This window comes from Podarcis pityusensis, assembly GCF_964106645.2.
Source record: "Podarcis pityusensis genome assembly, chromosome: W".
In the NCBI taxonomy this organism is placed as follows: domain Eukaryota; kingdom Metazoa; phylum Chordata; class Lepidosauria; order Squamata; family Lacertidae; genus Podarcis; species Podarcis pityusensis.
The window spans coordinates 18,443,735-18,465,405 of NC_138045.1; the positions used below are offsets into that span (position 1 = coordinate 18,443,735).

Here is a 21,671-nt window from a genome sequence, read left to right on the forward strand (position 1 = left end):
TGGACTAACATGGCAAAGCGCGACCAGTAGTCTCTAACTGACTGGTTCCCCTGTTTACAACCCATCAGTTCCCGCCGAGTCACACTTTGCTGCACATCACTGGAATACATCGCATCCATCGCCTGGAAGAATTTCCTCAGGTCTTTCAAGGAGGCATTTTGCGTTGCCATTAGGGGCCTGATCCATTCTCTGGCCCCATCCTGCAGATGTCCGACAATGTAGGCCACCCTCTCCCCATCGTCCGCAAAATCCTTATGCTGCAGTTCCAAAGCGTATTCTATTTCCGTTCGGAACGCGTTGTAGTCCTGGGGCTTCCCCCCAAACTTGTGTACCAGTCCCGGTACCTTCCTTGCTACGGGGGTGGGTCTGACCTGTGCATCGTGAGCCCGCCTTTCTTCCAACCGCGCCGTGAGAAGAGCCACATGCTGTTCCAAATCTCGGTTCCTCTCCACCAGATTTTGCACTCCAGCTGCTCCCTCCGTGGCGCCGGCTTCTCCGGTTTGGCTCATTCTGCTGCCTGCCTGTCACTGCGCACAAGCAACGTCAAGGACTGATGGATTGCTGTCGTAAATGTAGGGGTTGCTCGTGCGCAAGTTGGTGCCACTCCTGGCTAGGTTGCCTTGTTAAACCTTTTCTGACTGGACAGCCCTACACTTCGTGGCTGTTCAGTCGCTAGCAGAATCTGTCAGTGGGCGTTTCTTAAACCTTTTCCAGCATAAAAGTTGTTTGACTCCAAGTCTCCTCCTACTCTCCCTGCGCGGAAGTCTTCTGCGCAGGGAGGGCGTGGGTAGCGGAGGACCCGTGCTCTCCTCGCTGATCTCCGGCGAGGAGTCCTGGAGCCCCCTCGCCGATTCCCCCATCTGCCCCCCTTTATTCCTGGTGTTACGCTGATTTCCTTCCCCAACTGGTGAGCCGCCTGTCCCCCTGCTGGGCCCTTCTCCAGCATCGCTTGAGAGCCTAGCCTCCGCCTCTGGCTCCGATGTCAGTTCCCTGACAGTTATGAACAATATATTTGAGGAAAGAAAAATTCCATGTTCATGGAAGGAGGCCTTAATAACGTTTATACCTAAGCAGGGATCAGACTTGGAAAATATCAAAAATTATAGGCCAATATCACTATTAAATACAGATTATAAAATATTTACTGGAGTACTAGCAAATAGATTAAAACTTTTTTTGAATAGAATAATTAATAGTGATCAGGCCGGATTTTTGCTGGGCAGACACATAAAAAAAAATTCAAGGATAATAATAATTGACCTCTTGGAATATGTAGAAATGAAACCTAGCAAAAAGGTAACTTTTTGCTGCAACTGGTGGATGCAGAAAAGGCCTTCAATAGGGTTTCTTGGGACTTCCTAGTGAAAACTATCAAATGAATGGGTATTGGAAATAAAATAACAAATGGAATTAAGGCTATCTATGCCAATCAGAAAGCAAAATTGATTATAAATAACAAGATTACTGAAGAATTTAATATTGAAAGAGGGACAAGACAAGGTTGCCCCCTCTCCCCACTCCTATTTATCACCATCTTAGAGACACTTTTAGTAGCAATAAGGAAGGACCCAAAGATTACAAGTATAAATTTAGGAACTCGGTACAACAAAGTCAAAGCCTTTGCTGATGACATGATTATTACTACTGAAAACCCTATGGAAAGTATACAAGAAACCCTTTTAAAAATGGAAAAATATGGGGAAGTCTCAGGGTTTAAATTAACAGAGATAAATCCAAGCTTTTAACGAAAAACATATGTAAGGAAGAACAAGATGAATTAGAAAAAGCAACGGGACTTAAAATAACTAGCAAAGCAAATTACCAGGGCGTCTGGATTAATAATAAGAACATAAATCTGTATAAAGATAATTATGCGGGGGGGGGGGGGATGGAAAGAAATAAAAAAAAACTAGAGACTAGGGGAAAACTAAATCTGTCCCTGTGGGGAAGAATATTGTATCTATCATCAAAATGATGGTACTCCCCAAGATGCTTTTCCTATTCCAAACACTACCCATAATCAGTGAGATAAAATGTTTTAAGGACAGGCAAAAAGACTTTGCTAAATTTATTTGGCAAGGAAAAAAACCATGCATAAAATTCAAATTGTTAACAGAGGTTAAGGAGAGAGGGGGATTTGCAGTCCCAGATCTCAGATTATATTTTGAAGCAGCATGCTGTGTCATGTGACAAAGACACATGAGAGCAGAAGCAGCAAAGCAGGCTGGGAAGTGCTGGGACTGCACAATCATTTGGGCCTACTAAAGTTATTCAGGCCTAACTGCTAACTGTTGAGTCACTCTGACATGTGAATTGGCAGCCAGTTTCACTTTGTGCTCTCTGTAAGATGTCAGTGAGAGTCTGTCTGCTTCAGTTGTAAGCAGAGTCAGTATATAATCTCAGCCAAACTGTTTGGAACCATGTTGTTTATGAAGAAGTTTATTTTAATTCAGTAAAGCTTTTATTCTTTAAAACTCTGCATTATTAATTTACGCTGCGCGTCATGCTGGACCTGGATAAAGGATTGGATATTGCTAAAAAAACACTGATATTGGGTTTAGAGGGTTGGGACAATGCTTTCGGCTGACACGGGTACTTAGGATACGATAAAATGAAATCACATAGGGGATTCATAAATCACATTGTAAGGAAAGCATTGTATAATGTCTGGGAGAGAAATAAACCTTTAATGGTTACAAGAACACCTTGGTAGCTCTCACCCATTGAATCGATAGCAGCCCATAGGAAGAATATGAGCAATGATTGGCCAATTTATAGGGATTTGGTAGAGGAAATAAGTAATTACCCAAAAATTAAAGAACTTTGAAGAAATAAAAAAGATGGGATTAACTTGATTAGAGTATTGTAAATTAAAAGCGGTCTTTGAAAAAGATAAAAGATGGAAGGGTTTTGATAATGAAATATTGAACCTGGAGAAAGAAATCCTATATAATAATCAAAAGACTTTATCCAAAATGTGTAAGTTACTGTTAAATTGGCAGTTAAAAGATGAAGAAATCAAAGACGTTATGATAAAATGGGAACAAGATCTAGGCCACACAATTGAATTGCATAAATGGAAAGAACTATGGACAAAGAATATAAAATTTACGGCTTGTTACTTAATAAGAGAAAATCTCATGAAAATGCAATACAGGTGGTATTGGACCCCTGGAAAGCTGGCAAAAATTAATAAAACTCATAACAACAAGTGTTGGAGGTGCAAAAATCAAGTAGGAACCTTTTACCATATGTGGTGGGCGTGCCCAGAGATGTGAAAGTTCTGGGACACAACCTATGAGGAGATGAAGAAGTTATTAAAAATTACATTCAACAAAAAACTAGAAGAATTTCTTTTGGGAATTTTGACAAACAATATCCCTAAAGTGAAAACAAGACTATTTCTTTATGCAACGTCAGCAGCATGGAGCATGGAAGCAGCATGGAAACAAGATCATATACCCACCAAAGAAGAATGGTTGTGCAAACTGTGCGAGTACTTGGAACTCGCAAAGCTGACAGATATAAGAAGATATAAATCTAACATCTAAGATATAAATTCTTCCTTTCTGGTGTTTCTCCTTTTACTCCTTTCTTTTTTGCTCTCTCTACTTAAGTTTTTGTATTTTCTTTTTTTGTTTAAGTTTGTGCATTTTGATTTATGTATATGTGCAATACTGTGTGGGGGGGCTGTTAAAGGGTTGCAGTGTCCTAGAATCAGTTTCACAAAAAACAGATGAACCTCACCTCCCCATAAATATGGAATGTACAAGTGTCTTCATCAAGATCTATAGCTGTCACACCCGGTACTTTTCTGGCTTGCTGAATATTAGCACCATGAGTGCCAATGGCCAGACCCATTAGATCTTCACATACAATGAACTGCTCATGAAATCGTGAAGCAAGCTGCCTTGAACTCTGTAGAAAGATGCATTCTTGGTTAGAACTGAAATTCACTCACTGAGAACCCCTTAAAAAGTACCAAATAAAATCACTTAAAGTAGCAAAGCAGTAATGTGCATGTAATTGGCTAGCATTTTAGGGTATTCACCATTTCAAATGTTAAGTTGCGTTCAAATTACCGTATTTTTCGCCCTATAGGACGCACTTTTTCCCCTCCAAAAATGAAGGGGAAATGTGTGTGCGTCCTATGGGGCGAATGCAGGCTTTCGCTGAAACCTGGAGAGCGAGAGGGGTCGGTGCGCACCAACCCCTCTCGCTCTCCAGGCTTCAGGAAGCTATCCGCAAGCCTTGCGAGCCCGTGGGAGTTCCCGCCAGGCTTGCAAGTCTTGCGGGCAGCAGGCTGCAGCCCGAAGCACGGGGCGCGCTCCGGAGCGCGCCCTGGGCTACGGGCAGATGTCCGCAAGCCTTGCGAGCCCGGCGGGAACTCCCGCGGGCTCGCAAGGCTTGCGGATAGCAGCCTGTTCTGGGGGCTGGGGTCAGGGGAAGCTCGGGCTTCCCCCACCCCAGCCCCGCGGCTGGGGGGGGGATATTTATTTATTTATTTATTTCCCCCCCAAAAAACTAGGTGCACCCTATGAGCCAGTGCGCCCTATAGGGCGAAAAATACGGTATATGGACTCAATGGTTATTCTTGGACAAGTGAGCCAACTTCAATTTCCAGTAGGTTAAATGGAAACTACAGTAACCTATCTCAAGGGCTATTGCTAGCACTGAATTAAATATGAAAGCATTATCTACCTCTTTGGGACAGAGTGGGCTAATAAGCTAAAATGAATAATATGCCTGAACTGTTTTCAGCATCATTCTCTCAGTATTTTTACTATGGATCATTTCTTTGTTAAATTCTTATTTTTCCATTTCTACATAGAACCCACCAAAAAAGAGACTCCACAGAGATGACTAGTACAAAAAATACATTAGTGGAGTTTTATAATAGTTTTTCAGATACAAACTGATACAGTACCTCTAATTGTTTGCTTGCTTCTTCATTTCTCATTATCAGTGATAACTTGGTGCGAAGACTTCGAAAGTGAATATCAATGAGCATATTTGCACGTTTCATTGTTACCTCATTGATAGACTAAAGAATGGGGGGGGGGGAGAGAATAGATCTCTGATCAGTATCACATTCAATGTAAGACAGTTTGAGTACATCTCAACAGCAGAAAAACTTACCAAAATTATAAGTTGATGGGCTTCAGAATCATATGTTACTGAGAACGCCCCAACTGCCTTCTTGAAGTCCTTGTGCGTAGATTCCTTAGCGCACCTAAAACACAAAGTACTTAAAAAATTCAGAACTGTTTATTTAATGAAACCATATTGTTGTAAAGCAGTCATAGAACTGCAATGAAAACAAGTATTATTTAGTATGCAATGCACCACAGGGCGAGGAAAGAGAAGAGCTCTGGTGTACTTTTCAACAATGAAATGCCATAGTCTAGCAAAAAAAGCTCAAAGTCATGTCTGCAATGTGACATCTTTAAAAGTGACCAACACTGAAATAATTCACAAGCCTTCACCATTAGGTATGACTTATACTTAAATATTTCTCTTTGGATTTAACTAGTTAGGTTAAACTAGTCCATGTATGCATAGGCAATTAAATAGTGGCAAACACAATTTGACATATTAACTGTTCATATTCATGAATATACAGTATTGCCATAAATAAAATATTTTAATTAAATGTCATGTTGCTGTCCACAATGTCTGTCAGGACTTGCAGGAACTAGCTCAGCTGCAACATATTTTTAAACCAATTTGCATTATATCAAGTGTCTGCTACTGGTAAAATAACGAAGAAGAATTTATTATGGCCATAGACTAGCATAAGGTAAGAGCATCTACATACATAAATAAAGCATGCTAAATAGGCAATAGGGCAACTGTAGAAGTAGGGGATAGACATACTCATTCTCTTAATTACGATAGACCAGCATAAGATAAAAACACATAAAAGCACATAAATCATGTGGCACATACCATCCTCCGGCGTATAGCCGCACAATATCTGGCAACTATGTATGTTATATCCGGGTTTATATCTTGGAGCAGTAAGGAGATATAGAATTGCCCTGTGTGTCCTGGAAATTTGTGTATTATTGGCAGAATAAACCTGGCATGTATATTAGTATAATACTGGCAATGGAAAAAGCCCATGTTCAGTTGTTTCTATGTGCCCAGAGCCACAGGGGCACTTTCTCTCCTCATAAGGTGTCTTCCTAAAACAATATTCCTGGATGGCTGAAGGGAGAGCCTGGCAAAGAGACAGAGTGAAAGCTCTTTGCTGTTTTGGTATTTCAAGATTGGTTAAATATGCCATTGGAGAGGTGAGGTACCTACTGGTTTCACTGATAATAAAATTTGGGGACCTGGCTAGATCTGACTGATGTTCTGTATCAACCACACACTGTTTAATGGTTTCTTTGGCCTGTTCATAGCCCATGCCAAGTAAAAGCTGCAGGCTAAGACCTAGAGTTCTCTTCCATGTTGTTGGAAAGTCATCCTTTATAATTAGGGGAACAAGGCCATATGGGGTATAAATGGTTGGGGAAACCCAGTCAAAAGGGCAGGAAGGAAAGAAGGAAAGAAGGAAAGAAGGAAAGAAAGAAAGAAAGAAAGAAAGAAAGAAAGAAAGAAAGAAAGAAAGAAATTGTACCCCGCATTCCCCGGCCGGAGCCAGGCTAAGGGTGGCTAACATCATAAAACTAACACAGTATACAAAGAACATAAAACAAGCAACCAATTAATTAAAATACATCTTAAAATTAGTTCAGAGCAAATTAAAATCTGGGCAGATGGCAGTCCACAGGTAAAATTGAGAGTGGTTAATATTCTCCAGGACAAATGTTACCACTGGTTTTATAAAGGACCTGTGAGCAGGCTAGGACCTCTTTAATGCTTGTTCTTCTACAGAAAAGAACCAGACTGAACCCTAACCAAAGGCCTGGCGGAAAAGCTCTGTCTTGCAGGCCCTGCGTAAAGATGTCAAGTCCCGCAAGGCCCTGGTCTCTTGTGAGAGAGCATTCCACCAGACCGGGGCCACGGCCGAAAAGGCCCTGGCTCTGGTCGAGGTCAGTCTAATCTCCCTGGGGCCTGGGATCTTCAGAGTGTTATTATTTGCAGACCTTAAGGGAGCAACTGGACTTCTCCGCGACCTTTCCCCTCTGCAGGGAGGTGGGACCGATTCAGATGGTCCGCCCCCGCCATTTAATGGATCCAAATGGTTTCCAGAGAGTGGAAGGGGATGCTTTATCCCATGTTGATGGCCTTTCAGCTGATTCCCTGGTGGCCCATTGGAATGTGGAGCTAACCAGGGATATTGACTGTTTGGCTCCGAAGCGCCCTCTCCGATTGCATGGTGCCCGGACAGCCCCATGGTTTTCCATGGATCTGAGGGCAATGAAACAATCGCTGAGACGGCTAGAGCGCCGGTGGCCGATAACTCATTCTAAAGCTGACCGGACATGGGTTAGAGCTCAGTGTTGAGCCTACCAAGTGGTGGTAGTGATGGCGAAGAAGACTTTTCTCACTGCCTCTATTGCATCTGCAGAAAACAGCAGCAGGAGACTCTTTCAGGTGGTTCGCAATTTAGCGGAACCACCTGCTACATTGGGGCCCAGTACGGGCCACATGATCTCCTGCAATGATTTTGCAAAGTTTTTTGCAGATAAAGTCGCTCAGATTCAGGAAGAGATAGACTCCACTGTGGGAGCAGGGCTGGGGCTGTAGAGTGCTCGAGTCCTCTCTATTAAAGTTGTGTGGGATCAATTCCAATCTGTTACCTCCGAGGATGTGGACAGGCTGCTTCGACGAGTGAAACCAACCACCTGTTTTCTTGATCCTTGCCCATCCTGGCTTATAAAAACTAGCTGGGAAGGGCTGGGCAATGGGCTTCGCGGGGTTTTAAACGCTTCTCTCTGTGAGGGAGCCTTCCCAGACGCGCTGAAAGAGGTGGTCATTAAACCGCTTCTTAAAAAAACATCTTTAGATGCGGCCAATATGGCCAACTATCGCCCAGTCTCAAATCTTCCATTCTTGGGCAAGGTGATTGAGAGAGTGGTTACTGAACAACTCCAGGAACGCCTGGAAGTAGCGGGCCATTTGGATCCCTTCCAGTTGGGATTCATGCCTCATCATGGGACTGAAACTGCCTTGGTCGCACTGGTCAATGATCTCCGGCGGGGTAGGGACAAAGGTGAGAGCTGTTTCCTAGTTCTGCTGGATCTCTCAGCAGCTTTTGACACCATCGATCATAACATCCTTCTGCACAGTCTAGACGGGCTGGGAGCTGGGGGCACTGTTATACAGTGGTTCCGCTCCTTCCTCTGGGGCCGTTTTCAGAAAGTGGTGGTGGGGGATGAGTGCTCAGACCCCTGGGCTCTCATTTGTGGGGTGCCTCAGGGTTCTGTCCTCTCCCCCATGCTTTTCAACATCTACATGCAGCCACTGGGAGAGATCATCAGGGGGTTTGGGCTGGGTGTTCATCAGTATGCGGATAATACCCAGCTCTACCTCTCTTTCAAATCAGAACCAGTGAAGGCGGTGACGGTCCTGTGTGAGTGTCTGGAGGCGGTTGGAGGATGGATGGCGGCTAACAGATTGAGGTTGAATCCTGACAAAACAGAAGTACTGTTTTGGGGGGACAGGGGGCGGGCAGGTGTGGGGGACTCCCTGGTCCTGAATGGGGTAACTGTGCCCCTGAAGGACCAGGTGCGCAGCCTGGGAGTCATTTTGGACTCACAGCTGTCCATGGAGGCGCAGGTTAATTCTGTGTCCAGGGCAGCTGTTTATCAGCTCCATCTGGTACGAAGGCTGAGACCCTACCTGCCCGCAGACTGTCTCGCCAGAGTGGTGCATGCTCTAGTTATCTCTCGCTTGGACTACTGCAATGCACTCTACATGGGGCTACCTTTGAAGGTGACCCAGAAACTACAACTAATCCATAATGCGGCAGCTAGACTGGTGACTGAGGGCGGCCGCCGAGACCACATAACACCTGTCTTGAAATACCTACATTGGCTCCCAGTATGTTTCCGAGCACAATTCAAAGTGTTGGTGCTGACCTTTAAAGCCCTAAACGGCCTCGGTTTGGTATACCTGAAGGAGCGTTTCCACCCCCATCGTTCTGCCTGGACACTGAGGTCCAGTGCCGAGGGCTTTCTGGCGGTTCCCTCACTGCAAGAAGCCAAGTTACAGGGAACCAGGCAGAGGGCCTTCTCGGTAGTGGCACCCACCCTGTGGAACGCCCTCCCACCAGATGTCAAAGAGAAAAACAACTACCAGACTTTTAGAAGACATCTGAAGGCAGCCCTGTTTAGGGAAGCTTTTAATGTTTAATAGATTATTGTATTTTAATATTCTGTTGGAAGCCGCCCAGAGTGGCTGGGGAAACCCAGCCAGTTTTATATTATTAAAACCAGCACCTTAAACCTGATCCTGTACTCCACCAGGAGCTAGTGCAGCTGGTATAGCACCGGATGAATGTGCTCCCGCGGCAAGGCCCCCGTGAGGAGTCTCGCTGCAGCATTTTGCACCCGCTGGAGTTTCTGGGTCAGTTTCAAGGGCACCCCCACGTAGATCAAGTTACAATTATCAAGCCTGGAGGTGACAATCGCATGGATCACAGTGGCAAGGTCAGGGCGAGAGAGATAAGGGACCAACTGCTTAGCTTGGCGGAGATGAAAAATGCCGCCTTTGTTGTAGCTGTAACCTGCACCTCCATAGAAAGGGAGGTGTTGAAGATTACACCCAAACTCTTGACGGAAGGCGCAGGCACTAATTGCGCCCCCGCAAGGGATGGGAGTTAGGTCCCCAACCGCATATCGTCCTGACTCAGCCAAAGGACCTCTGTCTTCAAAGGATTTAACTTCATCCGGCTTCCAAACATCTGATCAGTGTGTCTGGGGCCAAGTCAGGGTGGCTGTCCATCAACAGATAGGGTTAGGCGTCATCAGCATACTGATGGCAACCCAAGCCAAAGCTGGGCAAGGGGGTGCATAAAGATGTTAAAAAGCCTTGGGGAGAGAACTGCACCCTGTGGTACTCCATACACCAAGGAGTAGCATGACGACAGCTTCCTGCCCCCCCCCCAGTGCCACCCTCTGTCCCCGACCAGAAAGGAACGAGCACAGCCATTGAAGGACTGTGCCACAAATCCCCATGTTGGTGAGGCTGCGTTCCAGAAGTTCGTGATCAACTATGTCAAAGGCTGCTGACAGATCTTAGAGAATCAACAGCCCCAACCCGGCTCGGTCCAACTGCCTATGGAGATAATTATATTTTTATAATTATTATTATCATTATTGGTAAAAAGATAGCCAGAAGTTAAGTATGGCCATCCACACCCTCTGCTCTGTTTTAAGACATAAGGTAGCATTTGAGAAATACTCTGGCACTTTAAAAGTTGATTTTAGGAACTTAGATTGTACTACTCCCAATAATGTGAGATTAGTGAAGGAGCCTAGTTGGGCACCATATAAAAACCGTGCAACCAACTTGGCTTTAAACAGTTTTAAGGCTGCAGGTCTATAATGTCCACCTTTGGTCCTAAAGTATTTAAGTATGGCAGTTGAGCTTCTCTGTGCATTCTCAGCTGAATAATCAACATGGGCTTTTCTGTTTCCGGAAGAATGGAGGACTACCCCCAGATATTTAAAGCAGATAACCTGCTCAATCTTGTGGCCATCAATATACCATGAGAGAAGTTTAGGCCTTTGGGCAGGTGTCATGATTTTAGTTTTCTGACAGTTAAGTTCTAATTTGCCCTCCTTACAATATACTGTGAATACTTTCATATCTCTTCTAAGGCCTATAGGTGTTCTTTAAAGAATTGCTGTATGATCTGCATACAGCAGGACTGCGATATGCTTCCCTGCCTATTTTGGGGATGGAAGTTCACATTCTTCTTCTTTGTCGATCACTCGTAGCCGAGTAATATTGTCTTCCATAGACACGGTTTTAACAATGAGTCCGTAAGTGATTGTGGAGGCCAATTATGGATCCACACATCCTTCCACAGTGGGGACATTGGTTTCCGGGCGGGAGTTGATCACGGTGTGGATTTGCCAAGCGTGCCTTCCTCTTAGCATGTTTCTCCCTTGCGTCCTGAGTTCAAAAGTCTTCAAAGGCCATGACACCTTTGGTAAAGGCTGTTCTCCAATTGGAGCGCTCGCGGGCCAGTGTTTCCCAGTTGTCAGTGTTTATACTACATTTTTTAAGATTTGCCTTGAGACAGTCTTTAAACCTCTTTTGTTGACCACCAGCATTACGCTTTCCATTTTTAAGTTCGGAATAGACTAGTTGCTTTGGAAGACGATCATCAGGCATCCGTACAACATGACCAGTCCAACAAAGTTGATGTTGAAGAATCATTGCTTCAACACTGGTGATCTTTGCTTCTTCCACTACACTGATATTAGTTCCCCTGTCTTCCAAAGTGATGTGTAAAATTTTTCAGAGACACCGTTGATGGAATCTTTGGAGGAGTTGGAGATGGCATTTATAAGTGGTCCATGTTTCACAAGCATACAGTAAGGTTGGTAGTACAATAGCTTTGTAAACAAGCATTTTGGTTTTCCTGCGAATGTCCTGGTCCTCAAACACTCTGCACTTCAATTGGGAGAAAGTCACACTCGCAGAGCTCAGGCGATGCTGGATTTCGGAATCAATGTTGGCCCTTGTGGAAAGATAACTGCCTAGGTAGGAGAAGTGGTTGACATTTTCCAAAGTTACACCATTGAGTTGGATTTGTGGTGCTGCAGAAGGGTTATTTTGTACTTGTTGGTGCAGCACTTTGGCTTTTTGGATGTTGAGTGATAGGCCAAGCTTTTCATAAGCTTCTGCAAAGATATTTAGGATGGTTTGGAGGTCATCCTCTGAGCGTGCGCACACTACGTTGTCATCAGCATACTGAAGCTCTATGACAGAAGTTACGGTAACCTAGTCTTTGCTTTCAGCCTGCTCAGATTGAAGAGCTTTCCATCTGTTCGATATATGATTTCTACTCTGGTGGGGAGTTTCCCTTCGACAAAGTGTAGGATCATGGCAATGAAAATAATGAATAGAGTTGGGGCAATAACACAACCCTGTTAAACACCAGATCCCACTGTGAATGGTTCACTTTGAAAGCCATAGTTATCTGCGATTGTTGCTGTCATGTTATCATGGAGGAGCCAAATGATGTTTACAAATTTATCTAGGCAGTCAATTTTCAGAAGGACAGTCCACAGGGCATTACGATTTACAGTGTCGAAAGCGTTAGTCAGGTCAATAAACACCATATACAGGGGTTGGTTTTGCTCTCTGCATTTTTCTTGAAGCTGTTGAGCTGTGAAAATCATGTCCACTGTCCCCCTAGAAGGCTGAAAACCATTTTGGGATTCAGGAAGGGTCACCTCGGATATTGTTGAGACAAGGTTTGCTAAGATCCTTACAAGAATTTTGCCGGCCGCAGCTAACAGAGAGATGCCTCAATAGTTTCCACAATCAGTTCTGTCACCATTTTTAAAGAGATTGATAATTTTGGCATCCCTAAAGTCTGCTGGGATCTCTTCTCTTTCCCAATTTTTTCCGATGAGCTTGTGAAGTTGTTGTTTAAGTTCAATTCCGCCCACTTCGAAGATTTCAGCAGGTATCCCATCAGGATCACTGGCTTTGTTGTTTTTCATTTGGTTAATAGCTGTACACAACTCTCCCAGATTTGGAGATACTGCAAGCTCATCTCTAACTTGTTTTTGCGGAATTTGTAAGAGGACCTCAGCAGCTACGGGGGAGTTACAGTTGAGGAGATGTTGGTAATGTTCTTTCCAGCGCAGTGCAATAACTTCTTTATCTATTAGAAGTGTGATACTGTCTGCTGAGCGTAGGGGGCATATGCCATGATTTATTGCCCCATAGACGGTCTTTGTGGCTTTAAAGAAACTCTGTGAATCATGAGTGTCGGCTAATTGCTGGATCTCTTGAGCTTTTTTTATCCACCAGGTGTTTTTTAGTTCTCTGGTTCTTCTTTGAACCTCAGCCTTAGCGTTGGCATAGGTTTTTTTCTTCATGGCACAGTTTCTATCTCTTTGCCAGATCTGAAAGGCCTTCCTTTTCTTGTCAGTCATGCGTTCAATCTCACTGTCATTCTCATCAAACCAGTCCTGGTGTTTCTTGGTTTGGTATCCAATAGTTTGTTCACAGTCTGCAATAATGGATGTTTTTAGCTTGGTCCAGTGTTCCTCGATGTTATCAGGGAATTCTGAAAGCAGATGGTCCTTAAGAGTCATTTGGAAGCAATCCCGCTTAATGGGATCTTGAAGGGCTTGAGTGTTCATTTTGCGCCTTGGTTTCCTTCCTTGAAGCCTGCGTTGAGGTATAATCTTGATAGCCATCGTGGAGTGTATTAGTCGGTGATTTATCCAGCAGTCGTCGGCGCTCATCATAGCTCTGGTAAGGAGCACATCACGTCGATCTTTAGCATGGACAATAACATAGTCTTAGAGGTGCCAATGGTTTGACCGAGGATGCCTCCATGAAGTTTAAAATTTATTTTTCTGTCGAAAGAGTGTGTTGGTAATAACAAGGTTGTGCACTGCACATATCGTCAAAAGTAAGATTCCGTTCTGGTTGCTGTTGCCAATTCCTTCTTTCCCAATAGTCCCAGGCCACAGATTGAAATCTTGCCCAACTCTTGCATTAAAATCACCCAGCAGGATAATTTTATCTTCCTTAGGCGTCTCTGATAGGACGGTATATAGCTGAGAGTAAAATTTTTCTTTAATGTGTTCGTCGGCATCCAGTGTTGGTGCATAAGTGCTTATAATAGTAGCCTGTTGGTTTTTGGTGAGCTTTATTCGAAGGGTTGAGAGTCGCTCATTAATGCCGGTAGGGACTTCTGACAGGAGCTTCACAAGGTCGTTTTTGATAGAGAAGCCTACCCCATGTATTCAATGTTCTTGTTCAGATAGACCTTTCCAGAAGAAAGTGTAGCCTCCTTTTTCTTCCTTCACTTGTCCCTTGCCTTCTCTTTGAATCTCTTGAAGCGCTGCAATATTGATGTTAAAACGTTGCAGCTCTCTTGCAATGATGGCAGTTCTGCGTTCAGGATGCTCACTGTCTGTGTTATCTGACAAAGTCCATATATTCCATGTTCCAAAGTTCAATTGTCTTTTACGACCGCTAGGTGGTGACCCCACTGGGTGCGGTAATCCAGTCAGGGGAAAGGGGAGGCAGACTATGTTTAGGGCACCTTTTCTAGCCCCTCCCCGTTTTTGGGATGAGCAGAGTGGATCCTAAAAAGGGCTGCTCAGTCATGGATACAGCTGCCGAGCTGCTCAACTGCCTCGTTCCTTGAGTCAGAACGACTGTGCTGGTTCATGACTAGGGGTTTCCAGATTTCACAATCCTCCCCCCATTACCATTTGCCGATCGCCATGGGACTTTTGGGGCTTGGGTTGGGTTTTTGGAAGATGCCTGTGCGTGAATTTGTTTTATGTGTGTAGATCAGTGCACGCTGACCAACACATAGTCTTCACAGTAGGGCTCTGTTCCGATGGCATGAAGTAGTCACGACAAACCGGTAGATTCCCATCTGCTGCAGCCTTCATCCGTCTTCATAGCTGTTGTAACATACCACTTGTTATCAATCGCCTGTTCTGCCGTTGATGACTTCTTGGATCATTCTTTGTCTAGCTCCTTCCCTTTGACCTTACCGCCTTGGGTGACCCTGCTGGGAGTACGAGATTCCCGACGCCTTCGCTCACAAGGGTCATAGGAACATGCAAGCCCATTCACCACGACAAGGTGACGATCCAGCAACTGGGAAGTTCACATTATGCAGATAAGGTTCCATATCATTAATAATAGAAGTTAAATAAGAGTGGAGCCAGTGTGCACCCTTATTTTACACCTTTCTCAGTTCCAATAGCATTGGAGAGATGGCCCTGGAAGTTATGTTGCACTTTTAGCCACATCCCTTCATGTGTATTAAATATAGCAAGTGCCTGTCGAGTGTAGAGGCCTCTGATTTTTTCCAATAATTTAGCTCTGGATATGGTGTCAAAGGCTGCTTTTTTTTCCTTTTTTTTTAGTTAACTTTTATTAAGTTGAAATCCTACATTATAAACTCTCCAGAACACAAAAATGAACATAATATCTGAACAGCATCAAACCTGCATTTCTCAACTGCTAAAGTTACAATCACTATAGTACACCTGAAAATCCTCTTGCCTTCCTTTCAAACGAAACAATAATGTCCATCCTAAAATAAAATAATCTTGCTGAACTCCAAAAGTATGTAGCGCAATTTGCACAGAAGGAGAAGCTTTGGACCCTTTTCAAAATAAATATCAATGTCGGGACAAGGATTTTGAACCACTCTGAAGATACGTACATTTATGGAAGCGCATGCAAGCACCAGAAATGTAGCAGTTACAGCTCTTCCTTGTAATATCCAAGTTTTGCCAGTGACATCTCTTTCTTCAGCTGAATAACCTCCCAAAACTTCTGATTCACATCTTGCTGCTTCACAAGCCCCTGCTGTATATATCAAATGTACATGAAGAAGTTACATACAGAAGTAATCCTATATCTACAGAAAGGAGAAATATAGTAATAGTTGCTTGAGTCCCCCAACTTGATTCTATGCTTGCATGTTTTACTTTGCCCACTGAGAGCACATTTCTTTGGTTCTCCACATTCAACTGCAGAAGCTTTCACAAATCGAACAGGTTGCAAGCCAACTGGTTCAATACCTAAGGTATTGTTTTCCACAGCTTCCAAGACGGCAGATGCCAGCTCACTTTTTGAGAAGGTCAAAAACGGAAAGATATCTTCCTTATAGATTTTATCCAGGAAAGGGCATGCCCTGTCCATAGTGGGATCATCCTTCCAGGATCTGAATTCGTTATACAGAGCTAAGTCAGCCTCTTTGCAGTCTTTCACAATTGGCTGCATCATGGCGACATCCTGGTTGCTGACCCCCATCGCACTGCTCATACTCTTGTTCCTTGCATGGCCTTTTTTGAAGGGTGTCTTTCCGCTAGATTGAAGCTCTTTTGTGGGCGACGTTAGTGAAGTGGACAGCACTAACGTTTTCAGGGGTGCTACTTCGGCCTTAAGTACATCAATTTTTCCATGTGCTTCTTTCAGTTGTTTTTCAGCTGTCGCCTGCTTTATGTTTGCTTCCCTCACCATTTTGTGTGCTTCCTCAAAGAGGCTGGCAGTAAGTTATTCCAATTACTGCCCGAGTTGGTCGCACACTTTAGAAAGCCTCTTGCATTCTTCATCTTTCAGTTTCAGCTCCCTCTGAGCTTTAGCAAGCTCCTCTTTTAATCTTTCATAGCCCTTTTCTTTGACTTCCAAAACCGATGGGCTCTGTAGGTGAGACAGACTGTGCTCAGTCCCAAAACATCATCACTTCCTTCAGTGGAGTCTGTTATGGTTGCTCCCGACAAAAATTCTCTCTCGGCATTGCTGCTTGCCTTTCTGGAATTATCATATTTGGATGACACACCTTGGAGTCCTGAGGTAGAACAAGGAATGGTTTCTGTAACATTGATGCTGATACCTGATGCTTCTGCACAATTGAGTTGCCTAGGAGATGAATAGATGGCTTGTGTAGGAAGATCAAAGACGTTCAGGGCACTCAGCTGAATTGGCGTGGAGCACACAGCTGAGGCATGAAGCTGGTAGATGACCGTGGGTGAGGTAGTTTGTTAACAAGCACTGGATTCATACACTCCTAGAAGATCTGGAGTGGTAGGCGAGGCTAGATTCACTTCGTGAAAACCTTCCAGGGTGTCGTTGGCCATAATAAAAGATTCATCATATGAAGTCCTGCCAAGCCGAGCGAGACGCTTCCCTGCTAAAGGCGGCGGCGGCTCCCTGCGCTGCTCGTCAAAGGCTGCTTTAAAGTCAATAAAGACAGCATAAAGGGAAACTATGCTACGAGAGAAGTATTTCTCGATTAGATGTTGGAGTACTAAACATTGGTGAATGGTAGAACAGCCTTCCCTAAATCCAGCTTGTTCCTCTGCAAGTATGTTTTCTTGTTCCAGCCAGCCCTGAAATTTCCATTTCATACAATTTACTAATTATGCTGAGGCGGCTGATTGGCCTATAATTAGCTGGATCATCTTTCTTTCTTTCTTTATATATTGGGACAATGATTGAAAGTCCCCAGTCTTTGGGGATGTGTATCAATGCAGGTGAATAGTGAAGCCAGAATAGGGGTCCAAAACTCCAAGGTGTTTTTGATGGCCTCAGCAGGAATTAAATCTTCTCCTGGGGCTTTCCCCTGTTTTAGTTGGGCTATAAGGTTCTCAATCTCTGTTCTTGACACAGGAGCCCACTTTGGAAGGTTTTCTATGTTTTGGATATTTTGGCAACTTCCACCATTGGTATCCCAACAACAACAACAACAACTATAATGGGATGAAAACGTTTCGAATGGTATTACAAACTTAAGAAAGTTGATTAAAATTATTTATAAAAGACCTCTATACTCACATTTGCCTTAAATCTTCTGGCACATCAAGTTTGATCTTATGAAATGTATCCTTTGTTGTAGGTTTGTTGGGATTTGCAGATCTTAGGCGCTCAATTGTGACAATTTCATTGTAGGTAGCATCACAGGCTGCATATTCTATTACATAAAACTAATTAAAAAGGACAAAACTGTCTCAGACATTGTTAAACTGAGAAGTGATGTATGCTACAAGTGTACTCTGAAGGGGGTCTGTATTTTACTTTTGGGATAAACTATTTTATTTTGCTTCAGTATGTAAACTTACAGTTGCAATCAAAATTATTCAACCCCCATTGCAAATCAGGTTTACTATCAACATTTACAGACTTTCAGCTGTTTGCAATGAGCAAATCAAACAAAAGCAATTGAAATAGCTCAACACAACAGATACTTCAAGTGGTTTCCCCCAATTCAGTTTAAATTGCAACTTACACTGTGTAGAGGGAACGCTCCGCTTTGCGAAGGCAAACCTCGCACCAGACATGCAACAGTATGTCAAGGAGCGTTGCACCTGCTTTCCCTGACCTTTTGCCTTCTTGGCTAGAAAACAGGGTTTTTCCTCTGAAATTCTGTCCTCTCACAATTTGTTTGTTAGACGTATCGCTTGGCTGAAGCATGACCAGGGACGGAGACGTAATCAAGTATCGGGGGGAAACTTTGAGGGAAACACCTGCTGACATGTGTATTTGCTGGAAATGTGCTTAGATAGAGCACTACTGTTTCCGATTGTTGACTTCTGCTAATAAAAGGAGCCTCAGCAAAGCTAGTCGGCAGCTTGTTTGGAGCATGCTTGCCAGTGTGCGTCTGCACAGGTCACCTGCATCCAACCTCCTGCCATCTCTGTTTTTCCTACAATACTGGTTTCTCCAGTCTTAACCCCCTGAACAGAATGTTGATCACTTTTCCTACCTGGGCAGTTATCTTTCCATAAGGGCAGGCATTGATGCCAAAATCCAGCACTATCTTAGCTCTGTGAGTGCACCTTTCTCCTAATTGAAGTGCAGAGTGTTTGAGGACCGGGACATTCGCAGGGAAACCAAAATGCTTGTTTACAAAGCTACTGTACTACCAACACTTGTGAAACGTGGACCACTTATAAACACCATCTTCAACTCCTCGAAAGATTCCATCAACAGTATCTCAAAAAAAAATTATATCTCACTTGTGAAGACAGGTGAACTAATGACAGTGTATTGGAAGAAGCAAAGATCACCAGTGTCAAAGCAATGATTCTTCAACATCAACTTCGTTGGATGGGTCATGTGGTTCAGATGCCTGATTATCGTCTTCCAAAGCAACTACTCTATTCCCAACTTAAGAATGGAAAGCGAAATACAGGCTGACAACAAGAGAGGATTAAATATGCTCTCAATACATATCTATATAAAAAAAAACGCTATATACAGGTGAAACTAATATATGAGATAGACTCATGACATGCAAAGCGAGTTACGTCAAGCCTTTATTTGTTATAATTGTGATATTATGGCGTACAGCTGATAAAAACCCCAAATTAACAATCTCAGAAAATTAGAATATTGTGAAAAGGTGCAGTAGCTATTCAATCCATAACACCTGCAATGGGTTCAGTAGGAAGCACAATCATGGGGAAGGCTGCTGACCTGACAGTTGTGCAGAAAGCCATCATTGAGACCCTCCATAAGGAGGGAAAGCCTCAAACAGTAATTGCAGAAGAAGTTGGATGTTCCCAAAGTGCTGTATCGAAGAACATTAATGGAAAGTTATGCGGAAGGGGAAAGTGTGGAAGAAAAAGGTGCACACGCAGCAGGGATGACCACAGCCTGAAGAGGATTGTCAGGAAAAGACCATTCAAACGTGTTGGGGATTTTCACAAGGAGTGGACTGAGGCTGGAGTTAGTGCATCAAGAGCTACCACACAGAGAGGGATCCTGGAGATGGGCTTCAAATGTCGTATTCCTCTTGTCAAGCCGCTCCTGAACAAGAAACGACGTCAGAAGCATCTTGCCTGGGCTAAAGAAAAAAAAGAACTGGTCTGTTGCTCAGTGGTCCCAAGTCCTCTTTTCTGATGAGAGCAGCTTTTGCATCTCATTTGGAAACCAAGGACCCAGAGTCTGGAGGAAGAATGGGGAAGCACACAATGCCAGATGCTTGAAGTTCAGTGTGAAGTGTTGATTTGGGGAGCCAAAAGTACCAAAACCTGGTTCAATGCCCATGGGATTACTGTGCTTGATTGGCCAGCAAACTCGCCTGACCTGAACCCCATAGAGAATCTATGGGGCACTGCCAAGAGAAAGATGAGAGACGTGAGACTGAACAATGCAGAAGAGCTGAAGGCTGCTATTGAAGCATCCTGGTCTTCCATAACACCTCAGCAGTGCCACAGGCTGATCGCATCCATGCCATGCCGCATTGAGGCAGTAATTGATGCAAAAGGGGCCCAAACCAAGTACTGAGTACATATGCATGTTTCTACTTCTCAGAGGTCCAATATTGCTCTATTTGCAATCCTTGTTTTGCTGATTTCATTTAATATTCTAATTTTCTGAGATTGTTAGTTTGGGGTTTTCATCAGCTGTACGCCATAATATCACAATTATAACAAATAAAGGCTTGACATATCTCGCTTTGCATGTCATGAGTCTATCTCATATACAGTGGTGCCTCACAAGACGAAATTAATTCGTTCTGCGAGTTTTTTTGTCTTGCAAATTTTTCGTCTTGCGAAGCACGGTTACCCTGGGTATTAACGGTTTTAAGAAAAAGGAAACAAACTCGCAAGACGTTTTTGTCTTGCAAAGCAAGCCCATAGGGAAATTCGTCTTGCGAAGCAACTCAAAAAACGAAAAACTCTTTCGTCTTGCGAGGCATTCGTCTTGCGAGGTACCACTGTATTAGTTTCACCTTTTAAGTTGAATTACTGAAATAAATTGCCGAAGAATTGATGCTTTTGAATTATGGTGCTGGAGGAGACTCTTGAGAGTCCCATGGACTGCAAGAAGATCAAACCTATCCATTCTGAAGGAAATCAGCCCTGAGTGCTCACTGGAAGGACAGATCGTGAAGCTGAGGCTCCAGTACTTTGGCCACCTCATGAGAAGAGAAGACTCCCTGGAAAAGACCCTGATGTTGGGAAAGATGGAGGGCACAAAGAGAAGGGGACGACAGAGGACGAGATGGTTGGATAGTGTCTTCGAAGCTACCAGCATGAGTTTGACCAAACTGCGGGAGGCAGTGGAAGACAGAAGTGCCTGGCGTGCTCTGGTCCATGGGGTCACGAAGAGTCGGACACGACTAAACGACTAAACAACTAAACAACAACAACTGAAATAAATGAACTTTTCCACGGTATTCTCATTTTCCGAGTTTCACCTGTAAGCACGGAAAATTGGGAAACACTGGCCTGCATGCACTCCAATTGGAGAACAGCCTTTACCAAAGGTGTCATGGCCTTTGAAGACTTTTGAACTCAGGACGCAAGGGAGAAACGTGCTCAGAGGAAGGCACTTTTGGCAAATCCTCACCATTATCAACTCCTGCCCAGAAACCTATGTTACCACTGTGGAAGGACATGCGGGTCCAGAATTGGCCTCCACAGTCACTTACAGACATGCCATGTCCATGGAAGACAATCTTACTTGGCCACAAGTGATCGCCAAAGAAGATTATTTAACCCCCTGAATAGAATCCCTCAGAACAGCACAAATACAACAGGTGTTGTCTCAAGCACACCTGATGCAACTAATCAAGGGCTTCATTAGTTGTACCAGGTGTGCTTGAGCTGGAACACATGAAATACCTGAGCTGGCTCTGGGGTTTGCTGAGTGTTACATTTGGCTGCATGTTAGAAATATAGTTAAGTCAAGAGAATTGTCCAAGAAGGTAAGAGAAGAGAAGAGATCACTGTCCTTCACAAAAAAGGAGGATACAAAAAGATAGCGAAGGCACTGAATGTTCCTAGAGACACCGCTGGAGGCATAGTTTGCAAGTTCAAAGTTAAAGGAACAGTGGTTACACTACCTGGACAGGGCAGAAAAAGGAAGCTATCTGCAGCAGCAACCAGACTTCTGGGAAGGCAGGCTGGGAAAAACCCTCAGTGACTGCATAAGAGCTGCAGCAAGACTTGGTGGCAGTGAGCACAGTAAGGCACGTACTAAACACAGAAGGTTTCCTTGCTAGAACTCCAATACTACTGACCCAAAAGCACAAGAAAAGT

General features: G+C 43.9%; 1 protein-coding gene and 1 pseudogene across 5 annotated transcripts in view; both read right to left on the minus strand.

The window, feature by feature from the left end:
• The window catches only part of LOC308467741 (fragile X messenger ribonucleoprotein 1-like), a 170,555-nt gene that overhangs the window by 78,118 nt on the left and 70,766 nt on the right, over positions 1–21,671 (minus strand). For all 4 annotated transcript variants that reach the window (XM_080989439.1, XM_080989437.1, XM_080989438.1 and 1 more), the window contains 4 exons: positions 17,458–17,606; positions 5,140–5,233; positions 4,928–5,044; positions 3,748–3,918 (listed from right to left, as the gene is read on the minus strand). In XM_080989439.1, the coding sequence (XP_080845565.1) occupies positions 3,748–3,918; positions 4,928–5,044; positions 5,140–5,233; positions 17,458–17,606 (531 nt within the window). The remainder of the gene's footprint in view (positions 1–3,747; positions 3,919–4,927; positions 5,045–5,139; positions 5,234–17,457; positions 17,607–21,671) is intronic.
• On the minus strand, positions 15,393–16,838 carry LOC308467762 (rab-3A-interacting protein pseudogene; annotated as a pseudogene). The gene has a single exon. The product of its transcript is annotated as a rab-3A-interacting protein pseudogene (transcript).